The sequence below is a fragment of the Pinus tabuliformis genome, chromosome 6 (assembly GCF_031772625.1).
Source record: "Pinus tabuliformis cultivar Carrire ecotype Pingquan chromosome 6, CPIR1, whole genome shotgun sequence".
Taxonomy (NCBI): domain Eukaryota; kingdom Viridiplantae; phylum Streptophyta; class Pinopsida; order Pinales; family Pinaceae; genus Pinus; species Pinus tabuliformis.
Window position 1 is genome coordinate 1,968,857,157 of NC_142292.1, and position 25,929 is coordinate 1,968,883,085.

General features: G+C 36.4%; 1 protein-coding gene across 1 annotated transcript; it reads right to left on the reverse strand.

The window, feature by feature from the left end:
- Positions 1-22,929: 22,929 nt before the first annotated feature.
- On the reverse strand, positions 22,930-24,493 carry LOC149267073 (putative F-box protein At4g10190). Its single transcript, XM_089398039.1, has one exon. It carries the CDS (start codon positions 24,450-24,452, stop codon positions 23,121-23,123), a length of 1,332 nt encoding a protein of 443 aa, XP_089254165.1. The 5' UTR covers positions 24,453-24,493; the 3' UTR covers positions 22,930-23,120.
- Between the last annotated feature and the right edge of the window lie 1,436 nt (positions 24,494-25,929).

Below are 25,929 nucleotides of genomic sequence, written 5' to 3' on the forward strand. Positions count from 1 at the left end.
TATCCAAGGAGGTTTACTATTTAAAGGTAACAAACTGTGCATTCCCAAATGTTCTATGAGGGAAAACATAATCAAGGAGAAACACAGTGGAGGGTTATCTGGGCACTTTGGACAAGACAAAACCTTTGCTCAGGTAAATGATTTTTACTACTGGCCAAAGATGCAAACTGATGTTAAAAGATTTGTTGAGAAGTGCAGTTTTTTCTAACTTAATAACAGGCGAACCCACAGTAAAAACCATTTTTTTGTCAACGTTTCAAATCCCAATAGGGATCCATCATCAAGACTTCTTTGAATGATGAAAGCAAAAGAGCTTGAATGAGGGTTTTTAATAGCTTTTAATAGTTTTGAGGTGAGAAGATTTAAATGGATGTCGGCCTGTTTTAATTATTTTTATTTATTATAATCTTTATTTTTAATGAATTTTAAAGAAATGTAATAATAAATAAATAATTTGATTATTTTAATCTTTATCATCCATATTTACTACTAAATGTTTATATTTATTATTAAGGGGAGAAGCCAAAATACAGGATTGTACCAGCCATTACCAATACCACACCGACCATGGGATGCAGTTAGTATGGATTTTGTTTTGGGATTACCTAGAAATCAAAGAGGAAATGATTCCATTTATGTTGTGGTAGATAGATTTTCAAAAATGGCACATTTCATTGCATGCAAAAAGACTAGTGATGCAACACATATTACTAATCTATTTTTTTCAGAAGTTGTAAGGTTACACGGATTGCCCATAAGTATTGTGTCTGATAGGGATAAAAAGTTTGTTGGGCATTTCTGGAGAACAGTTTGGAAGAAACTAGGTGCCAAACTTAGTTTTGGATCAACGTATCACCCTCAAACAGATGGATAGACTAAAGTGGTAAACAGAAGCCTGGGAAACATATTGAGAAGTTTAGTGTATAACAATCCTAAGCAGTGGGATTTAGCACTTACTCAAGCTGAGTTTGCTTATAATGATACTCCAAACCGAAGTACTGGGATGAGTCCATTTCAAATTGTTTTTGGAATGAATCCAAGAGGTGTGTATGAGCTCAGAAAATTGGGTAAACAGGAGACAAGAAGTGCAAAGGCTGAAGAGTTTTCAGAGCAGATGCAGAGACTACAGGAAGATGTCAAAAACAGATTGTAGGAAAGCAGTGGAAAATACAAACAAAGAGCTGATATGAAGAGGAGAGAAAAAGAATTCCAAGTGGGTGATCTAGTGATGGTGTACTTGAGGAAAGAAATATTTCTTGTTGGGACATTTAATAAACTAAAGATGAAAAAGATAGGGCCATGCAGAATTGTGAGAAAGTTTTCAACCAATGCTTATGAAATTTAATTGCCAGAAGGGGTTGGAATATCACCTATCTTCAATGTTGCAGATTTGTATCCATACAAGGAGATAGAATAAGAGCTACAAAATGAACCTACAGAACATCAAGTTTAGACTTTAAATTGGGAAGAACAAATGCCAAAGACAATTAAGAAAGAGGTGGAAGTTGTTCTGGAGAAAAGAGTATTCAAAAGAACGAGAGGATAGGTTTATTTTCAATATCTAGTCAAATGGAAGGGACATCCAATGGAGGATGCTAGTTGGTTAACAACAGTAGAATTACAAAAGTATGGAGTAAACCCTAAAAGGTTGATGAATGATTCTTTTCTTCCCTGGGAGTTTGATGCAGGAGCATCTAGACTTAGCCAACAATGTGATTGTATGTTCACATGTTGTGGCTAACATAAGATGAATTTCATTGACCTGAGTGGTCAAAATCAATTTTAGTAGAGAGGGTTGGATCTCTCGAATTGATCTTTATTTCAATTATTGTAATAATTAAATCATTGTATTATTTTTAGAATAGGAGATAAGTGTTAGAATAGGTGTGTCTCAGAGCTTGAGAATAGGAATTTAATTGTTAAACTGATAAAAATAGAGATTGAGTTGTCAATGCAGTTAGGATAGGATTTGATCCATAAAAGAGGAAAAAAAATGTAATGATAGGGATTAGATGGAATAGGAGAGTGAGTAAGCGAGAGATTGAGAGAGAGAGATAGGGTTTGAGAGTGAAACAGAGGTCAGACAAATGTTGTAATCGAGCGAGAGGGCCAAGACTCTGTAATTTCTATTTTATTGAATAAATTGATTAAGTGTGGCATTGCGTATTATTCGTGGTGTGAAATTCTCTTAAATTTGTGTATCGAGATTCTGGACTCTAATCGGGTATTAATTTCTATTTATGAATTTTATTGATAAATCATAGTTGATTTGCATTAAGGGTTATTCTCAGCTTAAGCGCTAAACCTTTGTTAAAACGTATTTATTAAAAGCGCATATTAAGCACGTGGGCAGTATTGCCAAGTGGTAAGCAGTATCTCGCGTGCTTCAGAAATGGTAAATGGTATTTCGCAATTTCACGCGAGAAACCTTAGTGGGTGACATGTAGCACGAGAAAACCAGAAATCTCGCGCGCTCTCGATCTGATAACGATCGTGCTAGAATTCATGCAAGATTGCGTGATATCCGTTGGATCTGGAGAAGCGAGATCAAGGGTGCAGATTGAAGCGCTCGGGAGTGTAAAATTCAAAGTGGGACTGGAAGTGTTTGGTCAGATTAGCACGACCCTCAGAAATAAAGTACATGTACAAAACTAGACTAACGTGCGGCTGATTGGTTTTCAAGTTAAAGATTAGTCTAATTGTGGATTGCCACATAATTTGGTCAAACATCCACATCAAATCCCCATCACAAAAACCCAACTCCATTCCGATATGTGCCCTCATGATTGTTAAACAATAGAAATCCCCATAAAAAAAACAACTCCATTCCCATATGTTCTCGCACTACCCACAAATCCTCGGGCATATGCCCTGCAATTCTCCATGACTTGTCACTGGAATCATAAATTTCCACTACATCGCCTTTCTGATCGCGCGATTTGCCCACTGCCACCACTTTGTATGTGTTTCGACTGTGGTCCTCCCCTTCCATGATGCTGATGGCTCTAATCGACCATATGGATGAAATTGGGGGGAGTTTTATTGAGTTTCTTGTGAGAGGATTGGAAACAAAATTTCCCGCCAAGAACAACCCTGCTGCAGACCCATGATAATCAATATGAATTTCCTTTTCTTTCAGGAAAGAAAGGGAGATGGAAGAACTCTTCTTCCAACTCTGGGTGAATAAGCAGTAAAGCAAACACTAAGGCATCTTGACTGGGAATTCTACAGAACCAACTATGGCATAATGTTGGAAGGAGCCTCCCACCATTTACTGGTTATGAATTTGGTGGATGAAATGAGAGCATTCTGGTCTTTGCGTACGCTGCAAAATTTGCAGATACAATCCACTGGAAGCCACACCAATATTTGGTGTTTCAAATCCTCAGGCAATTCAGATATCTCTGCCTGCTTGCCCATTATAATTCAAACCCTAGAGCCCAAAGTTGAAGTTGTAGATTGTAATTGCTTCTTAAACAGATTATATATGCACACATAATTTTATCTTTATTAAAAATGAGGCAAGTGATGATCTCCAAAAAAAGCAAAAGACCAGTAGCCTAGACTCACTCTCGACTATTAGATTTCTCAAAACGTTTATTCCAGAAGACTTCGAAAAGTCTCAAACATTTATTACATAAGACTTTGAAAAGTAAAGGGTTTAAAAATCATGCGTTTTAAACTGAAATCTTTTTCTTTTCCAATGTTATAAACTTTATTATTATTTTTTCTCTTGAGGGCATGATAATTTTTTAAGGTATAGTTTAATTGTGGAATATGGGAATATAATTTTAAGTAAAAAAAAAAAATTTGTTATTTAAAATATATTTTTGAATGGAGCATTATAATTTTATATATTAAACAATTTGAAATTTAGTTTTTAAATTTTTTTGCTAGATTTTAGTTATGATTTTACCTAGTAAACTTAAACTTTAGTTTTTTAAAATCTTGGTTAGATTTTGGTTAAAATTAACCAGAAAAAATGTTATGAAGAAGGCCATTTCTTCTATAAATTAAACTATTCCATTTTTAATGTTTTTTTTTTTTTTTTTTTAATAATAATTTTACTTTGTTGAAATGTAGTTTTTAAAAAGTTTAATATATTTTTATGTATAAATCTATTTAATGTTTTGAAAATTCTATGTAGAGCTTAGATTATACAAATTTCCAATTCCTTCTTCAAACTTGTGATTTCAATAAATTCTTACTTGATTTTGGACAAAATTAATCAGAAAAATATTAGAAGAGTTAGACTATGATTTTCCATAATCTTTATTACAACATTTTGAAAACATTTTTTTTTAATGTTTCTTTTTTTTTTTTTTTTAATTTGAGCTAGGCCAAAGTGTTTGGTTTTATGTGAAGTGGTTTCTAGAATTTGTGGAATATTTCAAATCTTTTAAGGATAAGGTTGTTTTTATTATATTAATGTATCAGCGTTTTGATTATTATAAGTTTCACTTTAATTTATACAATGCCTAATATTTAACTTTAAAATTAAATTTATATATATTTTTAATATAATAGAAGAATATTTTTAAAATTTCATTAATAAATAACTTAGAAGTTTTATTACAATTTTGTCAACATATAATACCATGTGTATTGAAGAATACTTACCACTTTCTGATTTTAATATTAGTGGATTTCAATATTTATACTATGATTTATGAATATATATTTTGTTGTTAATTAATAATTAATGTTAATGTAGTGATATAAATTAAATGGCTCGTAAATAGCAATATGCATCAATCCACATTAAGTATGAAGACACTTACCTTATGATACATCTCACATTGCCATGATTTAAAAGAAAATATAACTAGCACAACCATATAAATTAAACAACGAGTAAATGTTGTCATAAATCCATAATAAGCGTCAAAACACTTACCTCCACTTCACTATGGAAATTCTTAAATCTATAAATAGTCTTTGTTACAATAACATGGCTGATCAATACCACATGCCAGTAAAACAAAAACAAACTTGATATGTAACTTGTTCATATAACATTTTTTCAGTGATCAATTTAATTAATCTGGAAAGAAGGGCATAATTACTTTGCAGATAAATCTCAACCTTTGATTTTTGTATACTTCTATGAATATTCTAAAATGTTTCGTATCGTTTAATGATCTATAAATCTTATTCCAAAATAGACACACCTACTTGCATAAAAATTAACTTAAGTATAACTTTATTTTAAATTGTTATTATTATTATTAGAAAAATAGTTAATATATGAATTAAACACACATAGAAAAATATATAATATAGTAAGACAACAATAAACAATAAGAATTCAATGCCATACATAAAAATAGTCAAATGGACAAGTTTGGCTATGATTTTTTTTAATTAGATTGAAGAGCAAAAGATATATAACTATATTTGTCTTTCACTACTACTAAAAATATTTTATAGAGATTAAATATTTACCATCTACCTAAGAATTGATAATAATTAAATTAAAATTTTGAAAAAACTATTTAGAAATGTCTATTCACATTAAGTAGGCATCAAGACACCTCATAATACATCTTCCAATGCTTAAATTAATATAATAATAACAATAACTTGATGGGTTGAATGAACAAGGTAAAGGTGGTAGGGCCCGAGGTCAACTGGATCCATGTGTGTAAAATGTGTAGCAATAGTAAATGGTGGTTGTGACAACTGGCATATGGGACAACAAAGTCTTGAGAAGGCAGGTGCAGGGTTTAAATTTCGGTGGGTATTCATTCGTCACTGTTGGTGTATCTTTACTATGGGTGAGAGTAAGAGGGGAATACTTATCTTTGTGTGTGCATATGCCACCAACATATGCACACTCACTTTATTGGTGAATTAGGATTATGTTATTGATGTTAAGTGAGGTGTGTTTATGAGAGTGCAAACTTGGGAACCCTGGCACTTTGTGTAGGATCCTGGAGAAGGAGTCGGAGGGAACCTGCATTGTATTTGGTTAGTGTCAACAAGTCATAACGTGGGGTCTACCAAGCTTGTAGTGCTTGGTCGTTGACCTAATTCTAGTAAGCCTGACAACATTATGAAGCACTGTAGGGGGGAGCTTGAGTTGGGTTTTAGAGTGTGGAGCTTGGGGTTTTAAGTTGATAGGTTGGTTACTCTTGTTGTATGAGGCATCAAGACCTTTGGGTATATTGGAGTGGGTGTTTTAGTTATGTTTTAGTTGAATTTTGTTTTTGGTGTCATGTTGCCACCTTGGAGATGTTGAGGCAATGAGGCAGGGCCCAAAGTGGAGTGGGGCCTCATGGTTAACCTACGGATAGAGCTGGTCGAGCGTAGTTGCTGAGGAGGAATGGGTTAAGAGCATTGCGCTGATGGAAGAATTGGTTCAGTTGCTAGGTCATGTAGACCAACCCCTCTCCTTGGATTCTCTTGATGTGCAACTGAGAAGTATAATGGGGACATTGGAGGAGATGAGGTAACAGAGACATGAGGATAGAAATGAAGTCATTTCATCCCTAAATGATTTGTAGCAAAATCAGTGGGGCATGATGGATGGTTTGGCCTCCCTAAGAAGAAATTAGAGGTGTTCTAATGCCAGACTAAATGAGAGGGATGCTCGTGTTGTGCAGACAATCCTTTCTGCGGACAAAAATGATCCTTGTAGTAATATGGGAGGATCTAACAACAAACAAAGACAAATATGTGCAAACTTTCCTAGTGTCATGACCTACCTCACTCTGATGCTAACGTCCGTTAGTGTCGTCCTTGATTCTTCCGCTTCCAAGCTCAATCTCTTCTTTGTCATTATGGATGAATATTTGCAAGGAAAATCACGTGGAGACAACAAACACATACATAGAAAAAACTATTTCGATATAAACCATATAACATATCAAGGAGTATTATACTAAATGAGCAATGATTGACACATCTATGGAAATTAAACACAATGTATTATTAATATATGGTAAAGGGAGCATTGCAACCACTTAAGCCTTGATGTTGGAAGCCTCCTTTAGATGATTTTCCAAGTCCTAGCCTTAACCTTCAAGCACTCCTTTCTCCTTAGCAAAATGGGCAGTATTTGGGCATAGTTTAGCACTAGGAAGGCAACCAAGAAATATCCAACCAGTTGTGGATAGTAGGGATCTCATTTATAGGGAAGGAGAGGGAGTTAAGGATCCATAAAAGGAGGGAGAGGTTCCAAAGCTTAAGGGAAAGATCCATGAAAGTAGGATCAAGGACCAAGAATGGGAGATATCGTTCTAATCCTTATTCACCTGTAATCAGTTCGTCATTCTTGAGACTTCTAGTAAGAGAAGCTTCTCCTCCACTTAAGGAAAAACTGCCCGAAGAGGTTTAGTGTGGGTTTTCCTTATAAAAGTTGCACTAGCAATGCTGGGTCAGTGTAGTGCAGCAAGTTACCAGCACAGGTTACCAATGATGAAAAAGCATTGATCCTGAAAACAAGGTTTTTGACAAGTTCGTCCAGAAACCTTTCAGGGAAAGTTTTTCTTTCGTTCTTCAGGGATGCTTTTGAACATGTTTCATGGTGAATACACTGACTAACTATACAAATTTCATTTTCACCAGTTGGACGAAGAAGGAGCTCCAACTATGTATCTGGCGGAACAAGGGATGGTTTAGTGAGATAACACCCCAGATCAGTTTCCAAGAATAAATTTCCAAAGATGAGATCCGTGAAAGCCATTGGCTCATTTTCACCCTCTAAGGGAGAAACTGTGTGCTTCATGTACCACTTTGAGTTGACCCAAATTTGATTTTTTATGCCCTTGTATGGAAGCCACAAATGCGACCAGTCCATCACAAAATACCCCTGTAGCTTGTTGGACTAGTCTTTGCTTAACAATACACCATAGGCTTCCGAATGTCCATAATTACTATATTTATACATTGGTGAACTCGGTGATTGGATGATAAATGAATAAGCACATTTTTAGGTTCACTGATCGCATGGAAAAGAGTCTTGTCCAGCTGAATGATCTTTGCATCCATTTTTTCCCACTTTGTGTTGATTTTCTTTGTGACATATAGAGGCATCATGTTTACAGAAGCATCATAATCAACTAAGAAATTGTTTACATTATAATTGAAAAGTTCAAACGTTAACAAAAATAGAGGGCATAGTGTGTTTACATCGAATGTTAAAGAATTGAGTAGAGACTCCAGGGAACCAGAGGACTTACCAGATTGAGATCCATTCTGTGAAGAAGCATCATAACCTAAGATGGACTGTGTGAGTGCACGTAGGAGCATGTCTCGCTGGCTTGTGATATTCATCAATTCGAAAAGTGAGATATTCACATGATCTTTCTTCATCTCTTTAACTATGTTGTAATCGAGTGCGGGAGAGATTTCCGAAGTGTCTAGGGGAGTTGGCTTGTCCATTGCTTCCATAGTGATGGACTTACTCTTACTTCTTGCGGAAGTACTTTTCGTCGTAACTTCATTTCCATACTTTCTTTGAGTGTTCTGTGTTGGGTTGACGGGCAGAATGATCTTCCTTAATAAATATTTTTCAATTTCTACTTTGTCAACTCTTGTGTGGAAACTGGCTCTTGGCTTCTCAAGTTATATCGAGTGTTCTTCTTCTGGGTCGAGTCATCACTCAGTGGCCTCTTTTCGACATTTCTCTTTCCAACTGTGAGTATGCAATTGAATGTGTTCACTGCATGCCCCATGCTTGGATTCTCCTCATTCGCAACAATTTCTTCCTTTTATTCCATAGGCTCGGTCTGCTCATCAGTAAGCGATGTATTAATAAAATGTGCAGCAAGAGTGTTCATGTTGTGGTTCCATTGTGGGCATGTATTTTTTGAATGATATTCTTGATGAAATGAATAGTACTGATCCATGCCCATACTCTCAATATTCAAGACAATGTTCGAGCTTTGTGCATACTGGGCCGACTGGTTGATGTTGCTGTCAGAGTTGGCAATCCTTCTCAACAAGTTGAACTTGGGAGGCTTGCTACTCACGGTGATCTCACTTGACCTTTTTTTCAATTTTGACAACTCATTGCATAGAGCTTGATATCGTGGGTCAAGCTCTTAAGATCAATTACTTCTTTCTCCTTGGCCCATGCTTACAGTGCCCTGATACCTTTTCCCCGTGTCTTTGGAGTCCTTTTTTGATTCGCCATCTGCAATGACTCCAATCACACGCAAGTCCTTTTCAACTGCGATTTCCTCTTCAAAATTCTCAACCAAAGTTGGCTTCACATTTCTTTTCACGAACTACGCAATGCTTGTTGGTAAGGAATATGTGAAATAATCAATAGTGATGGAGTCATGAGGTTTCGTGTTTACCAAAAATATGTTCAAGATACGGTTAAACCTCTTATTGAAATCCTTCACTTTCTTTTTCTGCTCCATATTGAGACTTGCCAACTCTCTTAAAATCATGGCGGGGGTTTTATCATTAGCGAATTTCTCAAGAAACAGTTTCTTAAAACCCCTCCAATTCTGGATCGAGATGATAGGAAGGCTGTGATACCATACAATTGCTCTTCAATCTAAGGTACATGAAAAAATTCAACATGGAACATTGTCGTAACGTACCTCAAGTGTTTGCAGACGTAGGTAGAATTTGTCTAGATGGTACTCCGCTTTTATTGCTTTGTCAGGGTCATATTTCGTTAGTAGCTTTTCCAAATGCCTCAACATTTTGTGTAACACACCCGGAAGTGAAAGTGGGCCCTGATTCATCCAGTCCAGATCTTGGTCTGCTATGTCTTCGTTATTGTTTTCCCCTTCTTCGTCAGAATATGATTGGTTTTATTCTTCCTCTTCTTCACCACATAACTTGCGGAATGTATCATTCGAGAGTACCATGTTATCACTGTCACCACTGTTGAAGGTTGGAGGTTGCACTGGTTTTTCTATGTTTTCTTCAGAATCTGGTAACTCTTCAAGGGTGGCGAGAACCAATATTCAAATTTTGAGACCACAATCCCAGTGGGGGTGGTTTGTTTCTTCTTTGGAAAATATGGAATATTATGTACTTCGAGTATCAATCCAATAACTCTTGCAAACTTAGGGGTGATGGGGCGGATGGCCTGGATCTGATCGTAAGAGATTTCACAAGTTTGTACAGTCTCAGGCTAGGAAGAATTTCAAACTTCAGGAGTATGCATAGGGGAGGTGCTGGGAATATTACTACCTTGACCAGAGGAAATAAGATTTCGGTGGGTGAGGTTATCAACCATAAAAATTTGGCTTCCCTCCTTTTAGCGCTAAAAATTTTGACGGTGCTGGACCTGCCAACATTCAGGGGGTCTTCCCGATATGTGGTCCCAATTATACATCAAACTATTTGGGATATGAGCCCCATCCAAAATATGGCCCGGTTCCCGATTATCTTACATATATGCCTGGGCTTTAACTGTTAGCAAGAGAGAGAAGTGCAAATGTGCCTTTGAAAAGTAAGGGGGTGTGCCTATTGAGTGTTTGGTTGTATGTGTGTCAAATTTCTCCCACTGGGGAGGGGAGGGGAAGTGAGCTTCTAAGAGAGAGGTAGTATTACCACCCTAGTAGAGACACACATAAACAATAAGGATTCATACAACATCAAGCAGAATAGTCCACAAAGATGCGACGGTCATTGCAACCAATGTAACAAGGAAGATCTTTCTAATATTCATCAGAATAGTCCACGAGGATGTGATAGAAATAATAGAAATTGCAACACATTGTCAATATGGTAAGTACCAAAATAACCAAAATATTTCAACTACTTTAGCACAGATGAAAGAAAACATAAGTTACAAACATTCATAGAATAGTCTTATAAATATCCATAACCCATGCATGAAGAACGTGATGGCCCATAAGGCTTCTTATATTAATTAAAAGCTCCAAGGCACTTGTATACAATGACACCACTAGATCTAATAGGGGAGCATTGGAGCCACTCCTTTCTCCTCAAAAGAACAATCTTATCTCTCTAATTCCTTGCGGGAGGAGCAAAGGTCAAAAGTCCTTTCCTCTTACAATGAGGGTGTATATATACTAATGAGGAAGTGACGCTTCACCTTCCTTATGACTCTTTGACTACCCTCATGACTCTTTTACTTCCTATGACTTTTCAACTTTACATGACTCTTCATATTCCATACATGTCCTTTGGATTTTCACTTTACAATACATTTTGAAACAAGAATTACATAAACCACCATAATGATGTGGCATGTGACAACTCATGACATGACATGACATGACACTGCTGACATGGACTACTTGATGATGTGGAAATGTCAAGCCACTGTTGCTGATGTGTGTTGAATGTTTGCTCATGAATGCTCTTCTTTCCACCTCCGTATGGCTTGGTGGTAAGGAATCTTCAATGGTCTCAAGTATGGAGTTGTCATCGCAAACGAATGTCCCTTTGTTTTCTCTTGGTTGATCAACTTGCATACTCAGATACATGGATGTATTTCAACATGTTTCCCTTCTTCATCTCATTCTTCATCATCTCGTCATGGTATGATAAGGTACCTGTATCTACAATTCACTCATGACGAGAAGAGATTGGTATGAAAAACCCCTAGTCTAAGATAATGCATATTGATCCATTTTTTTAGCCGAAACTGGGTGACAAGCTGGGAGAAGGGCCCAGTGACTATGTAGTTATGTAGTTCAAGCAGTCAGGCGTGAACCTTGAGCCTTGATATTGTGTAATGCACGGTCCAGGCTGGGTTGAGGAAGAAAACTGTGCAATTATGGAGGTCAGTGTGACAGGCTAAAGGGATGAGCACTGGATCAACACATTGCGCAGTTCCGGGAGATAGAGGAGGTTGGGCCATTGCATTATTACGCATCTTAGGGGATCAAGGGATGAGCTTGAGGCTAGATACTACGCATTTTTCAGTTGAGGCAAGGCTAGGCAGATTGATTGTGCAATTCTGAGAGCCAAGGTTGAAGCTTGAGCAGTGGAATTGCGCAGTAAGCAAGAACTGCGCATTGCATAGTGTCAAGAGGTAAGGTCACAACTAGAGGACTGAGACTACGCAAATTGGATTTTAGGAGGTCGGGAGAGGCTAGGTTTCTTGGTTGGGAAGCTTTGAAGAAATGGCTAAGTGCGAGATCGGTGAGACTGATGTAAACAATTATAAGACTTCGAATGTGATAACACATTTAGAATACTCGATGAAAAAATGACATAGATCATTGAGGAGACATGAAAAATGCATTTCCGTTAGTATGACAACTTTACAACAATTTACAACAAGTGCGACACCAAAGATACACTTTTGCGATGACACTTGTGCGACAATGCTGAAAACTTTAGAAATGAGTGGGACAGATGTTTATATGGTTAGATTAACTCATTCACACAAAGGTAGCCCCTTGAAACCACCAAAACAGGCTTAACCACATTATGCGATGACTAACATGTGAAAATATGACATTTTTCCTATCTTGCAAAAGTGACCAAAACTCCTTAAGAAAACACACAGAATGAATTTCAATGTTTGCGATGACAATGTACAAGACCAAGGAAGGCTCTGAAATTGAGCGTAGGACAAAATTTTGGAGATTGTTATAGTAGCAAAAATAGGAGGTGTGATCTATATTGTATCATTTATTGTTTTTCATCCATATTGATGCTTTCAGAGTGGAAAAGGCGGAGGAATAAGCTCACAATATCATTTTTACTATTAGGACCTAGTTTCACAAATTGGAGTCTAAAACATCCTGTGAGTTTTTTAAGGCATTAACTAACATTTTTTAGGGGGTTAAATTTTGTTGCTTCCTTTTTTCATATTCTACACACAAAGACCTTTCCAACCATGTAAGAGTCACCTCAGTCAGATTATGTATGCAAAAGTCATTAGAGGAAATTTCAACCTAAAAGTGCCCATGAAATTTTCATGTACCTGATATGTTAACCAATCAAAATTCTTTAAATTTAAAAAGAGGTACATGTAAATATTTTGGAGGGGAAAAAAAAACTAAAAAAAACTATTTTTTAATTTTATTTTACGATTATCTCCTTATAGGTTTACTCAACTTTCAAGTGTAGACACTCGTTAAATGTGGAATTAAATTTCGCATCTAATGAGTACCCATTATGCATACTTTTGAGAAGACACACATTGATAAAAAAATGAATATACATTAAAAAAACATGTCAAACATGATTTTCTAATGTATCTTCATTTTTTTTTATCAATGTGGGTCTTCTAAAAAAATATGCATAATCAGTACTCATTGGATGCATAATTTAATTCTACACCCAATGAGTGTCTACACTAGAAATTTGAGTAAACTTATAAGGATATAAGGATGCATGGGTTATGGTGGCCACCCGCCTATTCCACCAAGACCTCCAATCTGTTTCGTATGTTTCCTTGATTATTGCAGCATTTACTATTTTTAGCAGTTTTTTGGGTCTTGAATTTTCAGCGCTGTTTTGACCCCCTAAATGACGTTTTTTGTAGATTCGTAGCAAGCTTGTAGCGATATCAATGCGCTTGCGAAAAATCTTGTAGTACTCAGATAAATATTTTCAACAATGTATTGTACACACCAAAGGAAGATCACATGATCAAGTTATGACCTCGAGAAGTTGGCTTCCCAACTAACCCCAAACACAAACTCTTGGTGTTTCATCTCCTGAGGTTAGGGTTTTCCTTTGATTTTCAGTAATAAAAGGTCCTTGAGCCCCATTGTAATACAGTTTGGAGGCATGTAGCCACCAAATCTCTTCTTAGAGATAAGCTATCGTCGCTTGAGCTAGTTTATTTCCATTATATATGTAAGCATATTTCAATTTTTTGATATTAATGAAATGAAGTTTTATTTCTGTTGCATCTCTATGTTTATGGTTATATTTGTATTTTTTTGTGTTCCATCATAAGTTTGGATCAGTGGTATTAGAGTAGTCTTCTCTTTCTCTGTTTTTCTTTGCATGTCCCCAATGTGGTCAGGGTATAAGGAGTTTGGGCTTGAACTAGTTGAACCTTTACAAGACTAGCCTCGTAAACCCGGACGACCTCCCATGGCGGAAGAAAATAAAGACGAGGGAGCAGGAGATCCTTTCAAAATATTGCTCAAGGAAGCCCTCGAGCAATAGAGGAATGTGATGATGGATAAATTTGCCCAGATCCTTTAGTGGCTACCCACAAGCGACACATCTTCATCCAACATCCACTCTAGATGTGCCACTCCTTTTAAGGTACAAGTTAATTTGACATTCCCATATTTGAAGGCCAGATAAATGCAGACACTATAGATAGATGGTTAAATGTGTTGGAAGGATATTTTTTGGTTCATGACTTTTCAAATTGAGAAAAGATTAATTTTTTTACTCCTTAAAGCTGCCCCCAATGTCAAGCACTGGTGAGAAACCTACTCTGAACAAAAGGATGAGGGGGAATCCTCATTGTTTTAAGTCACACCCACTTGGAATTATTTCCAAGACGCCATCAAGGAACAATATTACCTTGTATGGAGCTATAAAGATAAATACATAAAGTTAACTATGGTGTGGTGGGGAAGGGACCAAGATGTCCCAAAGTTCACAAATACTTTTCATACCCTTCACATGAAGCTAAGTATCAAGGATTTTGAGCGGAATTTGGTACTCAAGCATCGTGGCTATCTACACAAGTACATCCAGGAAGATATGGATTTTTTGGACATCTCCTCACTTGGTGCCACCTATCAATACCTTGTCAAGATCGAGCATAAATTTAAACAAAAGAAGCGAGACTTTGGATCTGCGAATCCAAAGCAAGGGAAAGGCGCCCCCAAACCATAGAACAAAGGACAAAACCAAGGCAGGGCAACCAAGTACAACCCACTAAAGCTGCAAGAAAAGAACAACACCATAAAGACAAAGAAGGACACAAGGAAATGGTGTGAGTTCCATAAGAGCTCCACTCACAACACTAGTGAGTGCCGAGCCAAGCAGTTATTGATGTCTAAGTTGAAGGCTTCTGAATCAGATGCATGTGCTGACTCTGAGTCAAAAACTGACAAGGGGAATGACAAAGGGAATAAGATTATTAATTCGGAGCCTAGTGCCATTGTTACCACCACCAAGATCCAAAATATTTAGCCCAAAGATCCAGAGGAGGGGGAGTGGCTCTTCCACTCACATATGTGGGTGAAGGGTTCTCCACTATAGTTCATTGTTGATAGTGGAAGCCAAAGGAACCTCATTTTAGTAGATGCCATGAAGAAATTGGTCCTGCTGACCTTACCACACCTGCAATCGTACACCATCGGGTGGCTTCACCAAGGGAAAGGTATTTTCATTAGCCAACAGTGTTGCCTTCCCTCCAAACCCTGCGACAACACAAATTGTGTGCCAATTTGGAGAAATTCACTTTTGCTATGACCCAGGTTCAATATATGGGGTACATCATTAATTAGTGGGTGTGAATGTGGACCCAAGCAAGATGAGATTGGCCAACCCCAACCATTCTAACAAAGCTCCACAACTTTCTGGGCCTTGCCAATTACTATTGCAAGTTCATGTTGGGATTCTCTTATATAACTTGGCCTTTGAGTCAAGTCACCAAGGGCGGAGTGAAAACGAAGTTATTTTAATATGAATCTCAACGGAAGGAATTTTTCAAGTTGAAGCATCACCTATGCTTTGCACAAGTGCTCACATTACCATACCTACAACAACCATTTGAAATTGAGACAGACGCCTCTGACTATGCTATTGGTGCAATTATTACCTAGCAGGGGCATCCAATGGCATATCACAATGAGACACTTTCAGATACAGTCTGAAAGTATCCCACTTATGGCAAAAAGATGTATCATATTGTGCATGAATGCCAACAATGGAAGCATTACATTATGGGGAAGGAACCAATCATCCACACAAACGACCGACCCCTACAGTTCATACAGACACAAGGGAATTTGCAAAACGATCGCCATCAGAAATGGTTCACACATCTACAACAGTTCCATTTTAAAATCAAATACAAGAAGGGAAACACAAATAATGTTGCAAATTATCTCAGTTGACCATTGGTTATGGCATTGACCACTGTGATCAACTCTTGTGGACACTAGACTTTGGGGTGGCCAGATCTTTATAAGAGTGATCGAAAATTCGACAACACATATTAGATGCTCTTGGAAGGAAAACAAGATCCATATTTCAATCTCTAGGGCACACTGTTATGCCACTTGGGACACCTTTGTGTTCCTAAAAGTGAGTGTGCCAAGATGATTTGGGAGGTGCACTACAGTTGGGGCGCTGGAAATTTCAGAGTAGAGAAAACAGTGGTAGTGTTGCAGAAGTATTTTTATTGGTCGAACCTTTGACAGGATGTTGGGAAGTACATCAGATCTTGCACTACCTGCATCATTGCCAAACCAACAATCAAGAATCAAGGCCTATATACTCCCCTACCTACTCCTAGTCGACCTTGGGAATCCATATCCATGGATTACATGTCGAGCCTTCCTTCTACTAAGCATGGCAACAACTGCGTGTTTGTGGTCATTGACAAATTCTCTAAGATGGTCGTTCTAGCAGCCTGCAAGAAGAGTATCACAACAAAATCCACTGCTAAGCTCTTCTTTGAATGGGTTTGGTTACATTTTGGGATCCCACAATCCATTATCTCAGATTGGGAAAACGAGTTCCTGAATACATTTTTGTCAAACCTTTGGTCGATGCTGGATACCAAGCTCACTAAATCCATGACATTCCACCCCCAAACTGATGGCGAGACGGAGGTTGTCAACAGGATGATCATGCACATTTTTCTCATGTACAACTCAAAACATCCACACACATGGGATGAAATCGTCCCCTATGTCCAACACAGCTTCGACATAGCTCTCCATAGCTCACCTAGCTACAACCAGTTTCAAGTGGGGTTGGGATTCCAGCCACTGTGTCTCATTGATGTGGTCATACCATTTGCAGCTACTCAAGCAGATTTAGCTCATGTCCAGTCCAAAGTTGATCGGGCTAACATATTCATTGAGTGCATTCAACACATCTTCCAGCATGTCCATGCTATATTGGACAAAGCCAATGCTAAGTACAAGCAATGTCATGATCAACATCAAGTGCCACACAAGTTCTAGGTGGGCGACAAAGTTTGGTTACATTTGCAAAAGGAGTGCTTTGCTGGGCCCCACCGTAAGCTTTGTCTGCACTGATATGGGTCGTACACCATCACTAAGGCTATAGGGGACAATGCCTTTGAGCTCAACATTCCATTGTTCCTTGGTTTGCACCCAGTATTCAATGTGGATCGGTTGTGACCATACTTTCCTCTATTATTGGACACATTTGATGTTGTTGAGAAACTGACACCAACATAGCTCAACCCAAGTTGCATAGAGAAGGTCACAATAGACAGGATTATGGACACATAGATCAATAAAATATTCCAGCAGAGGATCCAACTATATCAAGTTTTCAAATTAGGAGAACTCCTTCACCAAGGCAAGTGGTTCACCAAGGACCAAGTTCAACAAAAATTTCGTCACCTCATGGAGGCTATGCACGCAATGGGGACCATTACTTCTTAAGGGGGGAGGACTGATCCAGGATGATATTTTTGACCACCTACCTATTCCACCTAGACCTCCAGTCAGTTTCGTTTGTTTCCTTGATTATTGCAGCATTTACTATTTTTAACAGTTTTTTCAGGTCCTTACCTTCCGAAGTTGTTTTGACCCCCTAAATGGTGTTTTTTTAAGGTACACAACAGGGTCGGAGTCATAAGAAGGGGCAAGTGGAAAATCTTGTAATACTCATAGATATATTTCCAACGAGGTATCATACACAACAAACAGAGATCATATGACCAAGTTACGACCCCGGGAAGTTGGCTGCCCAACTAACCCCAATAGGGCCCACAAACTCTTGGCATTTCATCTTCTAGGGTTAGGTTTTTCCTTCGATGTTCAATAATAAAAAAGCCCTTGAGCCTCATTGTAATACAGTTCAGAGGCATGTAGCCTCCACATCTCTTCTCAGAGATAAGCTACCATCGCCCAAGCTAGTTTATTTCCATTCTGTATGTAAGCATATTTCAGTTCTTTGATATTAATGAAATGAAGTTTTATTTCTGTTGCATATATATGTTTATGTTTATATCTGTATTTTGTTGCATTCCTGCATAAGTTCAGATAAAAAATACAATAATTTTTTATTTTTCTTTTCCCTCCAAAATATATAACTCTTATTTTATTATTTTTCCTTAGGAGGCCACTTTTAAGCTGAAATTTCCTCTAATGTATGCCAATTGAAAGTCGACATTTCTGTTTTCACCACCATAATTCGAGAGGATGCCACATCAACCCCCATAACTCATGGAAAATGGGTTAGCCACATGATTACGATGAAGAATACTCTATAATATTCCATATTGTAACTCTCGTTAAGAGCTTAGGTATTCAAACCTAACCACTATTAGGCTATCTAGTTGTGTTATAACTATACCACTAGGAGGAAAAGGGGTTTCATTTTTTTTAGTGCATTTGTTCCATAGATGAGAAACATTACCGAGAGGGATTGGGAGAGAGCACACAAAGGCTATTTATGCACTGTAGTAGCCCACGATCCACAAACCATAATTTTTGTACTTGCATCTATTTTCTATTCAAAGAAAGAGAAAAGAGCGGTCTCACCTTCCAACTTGGTTCTTTTGAAAGGGTTTCCAAAGTTATATCTTGTGTCAAATAATCGTTTGTGAGTTTTTTTTTTTCATTTTTCTCTATTTTATACATAAATACAATTCACGTGCATACACAATAAACAATAATCTACAAATCCTGAAATGTAAAGAGAAATGAAACCCTACTAGTGTAGATTTCGAATTTTTAAATATAGTTTTATTAGATCTGTTGTGTGAACTATCCAGTGGAATATCCATGAAAGTTTATAGATCAGTTTTCATTTGTGAATTTCTATGGCCCTGGTCAAGGAATGGAAAGGTTGAACACTAAGATTCTTTCTTGTGTGTGGAGGAGAGTGACCTTCACTTTTTGCATTAAATCTAGTCTGAAAACATCGTGCTGAATTCTTGAGTTTAATTTTTTCCCTCAAGACATCAAGATATGGCTTGGGGGTGGCCAGCTATGAGAAATACTACAACATAAATTAGCCTATGATTCCGTGAACAGTGGCTCACCCTTCTTCATTGCCAAATTGCAAAAGATTTGACTAAAGTTAAGTATCTTTTATGCATGATTATTTAATTGTTCTTTTCAACAAGTTTATACGTACATGCATTTACCCTTCAGAAAATGTATCATGGTTGTAGTCGGTATAATATTTGGTTGAAATTTTTTATGTGTATTAAATACTAGTTGAGGAAGAGAGGCATCCTAAATTCTTCTTTAAATAAGTCATTTTGAACTTTTTGATATAACTTTTCTTCTAGGGGTTTCTAGAAGCTAAAACTTGGACCATAGTGAGGGGAAATCCCATTGACAATTAGAGGAATTTGAGATACCTGGATGCTCGTAGAATCATGTTACAAATAGATCATGTTGGAATTTATGTTATAACTTTCCTTCTGAGAGGTTCTAGAAGTTGAAACTTGGACCATAGTGAGGGGAAATGTCGTTGATCATTTGGTCCAACTTTCAGAACTTGGGTCATGATATTTTAGGAGATATGATCAGAGGAAATTGAGCTTCCTGGATGCTCCTAAAAGCATGCATCAAACAAGTCACGCTGACATTTTTTCTATAACTTTTCTTCTATGAGGTTGCAGAAGTAGAAAGTTGGACCATAGTAAGGGGGAATCCCATTGATCATCTGGTTTAGTTTTCAGAACTTGGAATATTATAATTTATGAGATATTCCTTGAGGAAGTTGCTATATTAGTTTGCGTACAAAGTGTTTGAGGAAATGTCTAAATGGTTTAATGATTTATTGCATACAAATTGTTTGATGAAATTCCCCAATGAAATGTTGTTTTGTGGATGGGAATAATATTGATATATGCTAGCATTGTTATACTATAGTATTGTTGTAGTTCATCTATGACTATTTGCATGTGAAGCATTTGAAGAAATGTGTTAAATGTGTTTTATTACAATTTGCATACAAACTATTTGATAAAATACCTCAGAGACATAAATCAAAAGTTGCATGATTGAGTGGTACATTTCAGTGAGTATGTTACAAGTGGAATCACAACAATGTTTCTGATTTGATTTCATACAAAATGTTTGACAAAATGTCTACAAGAAAAAAACTACTTAATTGGTTTTTCTCTATATTCAAGCTTATGTGATCCATAATGAATTAAGTAAAGTCTTTTGGTAGAAATCACATAAGAGAAATTTTTGGCCGACGCATTTCAAACCAACATGTGTGGTCCTGATGATGAACCACACTTGGTTTGAAACCCAAAAATTTCTCTTATGTGATTTCTACCGAAAGACTTTTCTTAATACTTAATTGGTTTTATACAAAGCATTTGAAGAAATACTTACATATAAAGTGTTTGACAAAATATATGAGAGATGAAAATCATTTTTTGCAATTGTGGTTAGGATAAATTTAGTAGGGGTATGTGACAAAATGGTAATAGAGTTTATTGTCAATATAGAAAAATAATAAAAAGAAAATTGAGTACTCTATAACCTATGTAAGTCATTGAGGGAACTGGGCATTGATGATCTTGGTGAAAATGTTGAAATTGTGGAGATATGGACCATTTTCGATCACTATACAAGTTAATTATAATGTGTTTACATGAATACACCTATTGGTGGAATTACGATTGCCATTAGAACAAAAACCGCAAGCATTAGTATTTGCTACAAGCATTAGAGTTTGAATCCATGAGAGGTGGTTAGTCCATGTTGTGAAACACATGGGGAGCATTGAACCAAATGTCCAACACCTACATACATGAAAATTCATTCAATTGTGAATATGGATAATATGAGACCATAGGAATTGTTCTTGCTAAATAGGGAAGAAGAAGAGCAAATTCTACCCATAGTGGAATATTTTACACTAAATTCACTAAGTAGTTGGAGGAGAATATAATGTTGCCGAAGAAGGCTTGAGAGATTTTAAGAGGGATGCATGAACTATGGCAGATTGGACTCAAAGGGAAATCACTTAGTAGGCTAAATGGTATGAGGGAAGAAAAGACATGAAGTTGTTTCACCATCTCTCATTGGTCACTTTAGGGACCAAAATCCGCTCATTGAGGAGGTGTGACTCAAAATGAATCATTTAGAAAAAAATCCAAATGGATTGACAAATGAAAATCTCTTCCAACCAAGAATGAAAGATAGGGTAAAATTCATGAAATCATAGACAACTCATAGAGTTTCCACAAGGGAGTGTAGAGGTGGAAGGGAAGTCAACCACTAAATCTCAACAATGGCTCTGAGTAGGAACTGGAGCACAACTATAGAGTCAATTACATTTTCGTCGACTACTAGGTGTCAAGACTTTGGATCTAGAGCTGAGTAGAAGGTAAGATGAGTGCATGGAGTGTCAATCCATCCCACATGATGCATTGCAAAACATTAATAACATTAAAAATTTTGTTACTTCTAAGCTCAAAGAAAAAATGTGGTGTGAGAAAGATTTAGCAGCTAAAAGAAAATTAACTTATTATAAGAAGGTCATCAACCCCACCCTAGAAGATCAAAAGTATCTCTCTATTTTAACTAGCTCAAAGAAGAAAATTAATATAGTGAAGATTAGAACAAACTCTCATGAGCTCCATGGTAAAACAAGTTGTTGGGCATTTCCTAAAACACCATGGATGGAAAGGATCTGCCATCTCTATGAGAATAGGAACATCAAGGATGAAAACCATTTTCTCTTAGAGTGCTCCGCGTACAACCACATTAGATCTCAGTTTCATAATCTTTGTCGCAATACTGACCTTCCTAGCCTTTTACGATGTCAAAACTATAGTGAGCTCGGGAAGCTTCTTTTGAGCATAGGAATAAAATCTTAAACCAAACTAAATAATTTGTTTCTTTAGGTCCGATAGACCAAAGTTTGGTCTCAGTGGACGTTAAACATCATCATCATCATCATCATCATCATTATCAAATCATTCCATTGATTGATGACTTGTACACCTCAACTTTGGTACTATGGAAGTCTATTCTCCATTGTTAAGTCTACTCATTAAATCAAACAACAGTCAGCGCAAAAAATTGACCAAGCATGTTGTTGAAACATGATAAACTAGGAAGTTGGATTACATGGGGGATGTGTAGCATCTTAGCCACATGCATGAAATTGCTCGAGGACATGAGATCCCCATAAAATGGGGAGCATCAATGTCCACATTTGTGTGATATGTGCATAGGTGATTACATCTTCAAGGGCCTTTGTAGCTGATTCTTGTTACACTTGGCCTTCTAGGAAGGAAGGAGATAAATAAGCAAACAAACAAAGGAAAGGTGTCAATAGTTAGTCGACAATGGTTCTTCAATTAGTGGGTTCTTGGCACCTTTACCAAAGTTGTTTAATGATTTTGTATAAGAGAAAAGTAGTGCCCATTGGTTGACTCAAGCATTGATCATTTGCAGAGATAGGTGCAAAGGCGTGATAATAGTTCTAGATTCCAGAAAATTTTAAATATTTGAATCATGAGTTAAGTGTATCATTTGACCTTGATTTAATATACATTAAGTTTTTGGGTTGTTTAATTTTGCTCATATATATAATTGAGTTATGCCCAAATCTACATTGCTAAAAATGGTAAATAAATAAATTCATAGAACTTCTAACATTTCTAAAACTTCAAACCCTCATATGACTAGTATTTCTGAAAATTCAAACCCTTGTATTACAAGAACTATTGCTTCATCGATTCAACCCTCGACAAGGGCAATCAGAGAGCTAACCAGAAACAAACAAAAAAATATTTCTGAAAATTCAAACCCTTATATATTTACAGGAACTGTTGTTGCATCCATTCAACCCTCTACCAGGGCAATCAGAGAGCTAACCAGAAACAGAGAAAAAGATCTGTTGCTGTGTCTATTTAACCGTGTACCAAAGCAATCTTACAGATAACCAGAAATAAAGAAAAAGAGAAAAAGATTTGTTGCTGCATATATTCAACAACCCTGTACAAGAGCAATCTTGCAAATAACCAGAAACAAAGAAAAAAAAGAAGGCAACATCAACCTTCAACCGACCTTCATGTCAGGCCTAGGGCCAAATGCCATGACTCTCACATACCCTTCGTTATCTAAATGACAGGTGGGAATCCGACCCCATGTCTTCTTACTTAAGCTGTAAAATACCACCTCCATCACCCTCATACATCCATTGAGGATAAAGCAGGCGCAATCCCCAACTCCTATGCAGCTCATTAAGGGACATTCCATAGAGCTGTCAATATTATACAGAGTCCTGTTAACATCCTCACACAAGGATGGAGGCATTCTAGCGACTTCTTTCCAGCACGATGACGAAGAAACAGAGGAGTCCGCCTTCACCTTTGCAAACTCCCATATAATGACCTCCTGCAAAAGCCCCTCTCCGTCTTTGACCTTCCCACCTGTGACTAGAACCCGCGACCCACAGGTGAGCAGGTACGGGAAAATCTGCTTTCTCTTAGCCAGCTCTGGCAAGGGTGCAGAAATGAAAGTCCCATTTCTGATGTTGAAACCCAAGCAGCCACTCATGATTGTTAAACAATAGAAAGCCCCATCACAAAAAACCAACTCCATTCCCATATGCGCCCGCACTACCCACAAATCCTCGGGCATCCGCCCCGCAATTCTCCATGACTTGTCACTGGAATCATAGATTTCCACTAAATCGCCTTTCTGATCGCGCGGTCGACCCACTGCCACCACTTTGTATGTGTCTCGACTGGGGTCCTCCCCTTCCATGACGCCGATGGCTCTAACCGACCATATGGATGAAATCGGGGGAAGTTTTATTGAGTTTCTTGTGAGAGGATTGGAAACAACAAATCTTGGAAAATTTCCCACCAAGAACAACCCTGCTGCAGAACCATGACAATCAATACGAATTTCCTTTTCTGTCAGGAAAGAAAGGGAGATGGAAGAACTCTTCTTCCATCTCTGGGTGAAGAAGCAGTAAAACAAACAGTGAGGCATCTTGGACTGGGCATTCTGCACAACCAGCCACGGCATACTGTTGGAAGGCGCTTCCCCCCATTTTCTGGTTATGAATTTGGTGGATGAAAGGAGAGCATTCCAGTCTTTGCGTACGCTGCGAAATCTGCAGATACAATCCACTGGAAGCCACACCAATATTTGGTGTTTCAAATCGTCAGGCAACTCAGGCAATTCAGAAACCTCGTGCTGGCCCATTATAATTAAAACCCAGAGCCCAAAGAGGAGATGGAGATGAAGTTGAAGTTGTGTGGATTGTAATTGCTTCTTCAAATAGATTATATAGGCGCAGATAATTTTATCTTTATTGAAAATCAGCCAATTGTTCTGCGAAAAGAACAAAACAAACAGATTGCTTGATAATATGTCCATAACTCTGTGAAAAAACTAGTGGCCTGAACCCACTCGCGAGTCACGACTATCAGATTTATCAAACGTTTACTCCAGAAGCCTTGGAAAAGTCTCAAACATTTATTATTGAAGGCTTCGAAAAGTGAAGAGGTTAAACATCATGCATTTTTCTGAATTTTTTGCTTTTCCAATTTTATAGACTTTTTACTCTAATAAAAAAGGATATATCTGAGATTTCTGCGATATTTTTTGAGTTAGTTTTCAGATTTATCGCGTTAATATTGGTTAATGTATTGATATTTCCAACCATTTCATGTGGTTTATTTTCAGGAAAATTAAAGATGTGAAAATCTGAAGATAATATGTATAAATAAATAAATAAATAAGTTTTTATTTATATTACAATTTTTATTGCATATATGTTAAGATGCGGGAAAAATTACAAGGATAAACATTTAATTTAATAGAAATTTTACAAATTATATGACACTAATATTAAAAAAAAAAAAGCCTCAATCTATAAAAGAGTGAATTTTTGAAATTTCAAACCATTTTCATGGATTCACCTCCAAAAAGCTATAACTCACTTCATGTGACACGTGTTTATATAAGATTTTTTTTATTTTTTTTTATTCCAAACTAATCAAATTATTTAATAAGGCAAAAAAATACATAACTACTTTGCAAATAAATTTCAACCTTTGATATGTGTATATTATTATGAATATTCTTGAATATTTGGAGGAGGTTAAATCCTTCCCATCCACCTAATTATTATTGATAATTAAATTAATATTTTAGTAGCCCTATTCCAAACAACTATCAACTTAATAATCAACTTAAGTATAACTTCATTATTATTATTATTAAAAATAATATATGAAATAAACAGACAAATATGGTAATAAAAATTCAATGACATAAGTAAAAATGAATACTAATAGACATGATTTTTTTTTAATTAAATTGAAAAACACAAGTATAACATAAATCTCAACCATCTATCATTGACTACTATTAAAAATAATTTATGTAGGTTAAATATCTACTAATAATTAAATTTAAAAAATTGAAATATCTATAATGAAATAGATATGCCTACCTACAAAGTAGACATCAAAACACTTATTTTAAAATACATCTAGTATTGCCAAAATTTAAAATAAATAAATAAACTAAATTATAACCTTATTTTAAATTATTATTTAGTTATACAAGTTAATATTATAATATTACATATATATATATATATATATATATATATATTCAAAAAATAAATAAATAAATCAAACCTACATTTAAAATTTAATACTTTTGCAATTAAACTATTTTGAGTATTTAAAATTTAATTCTTTCCCAATTAAACTATTTTGAATAATTATTTATCCTTTTAAGTTTTAGTGTAAATTCTAGAAATAATTATTTATCCAAGTTTCAGTGTAAATTCTAGAACTAAGAACTAGCTTTTTACTTTTCATTTCACAGCATAATTTAATAA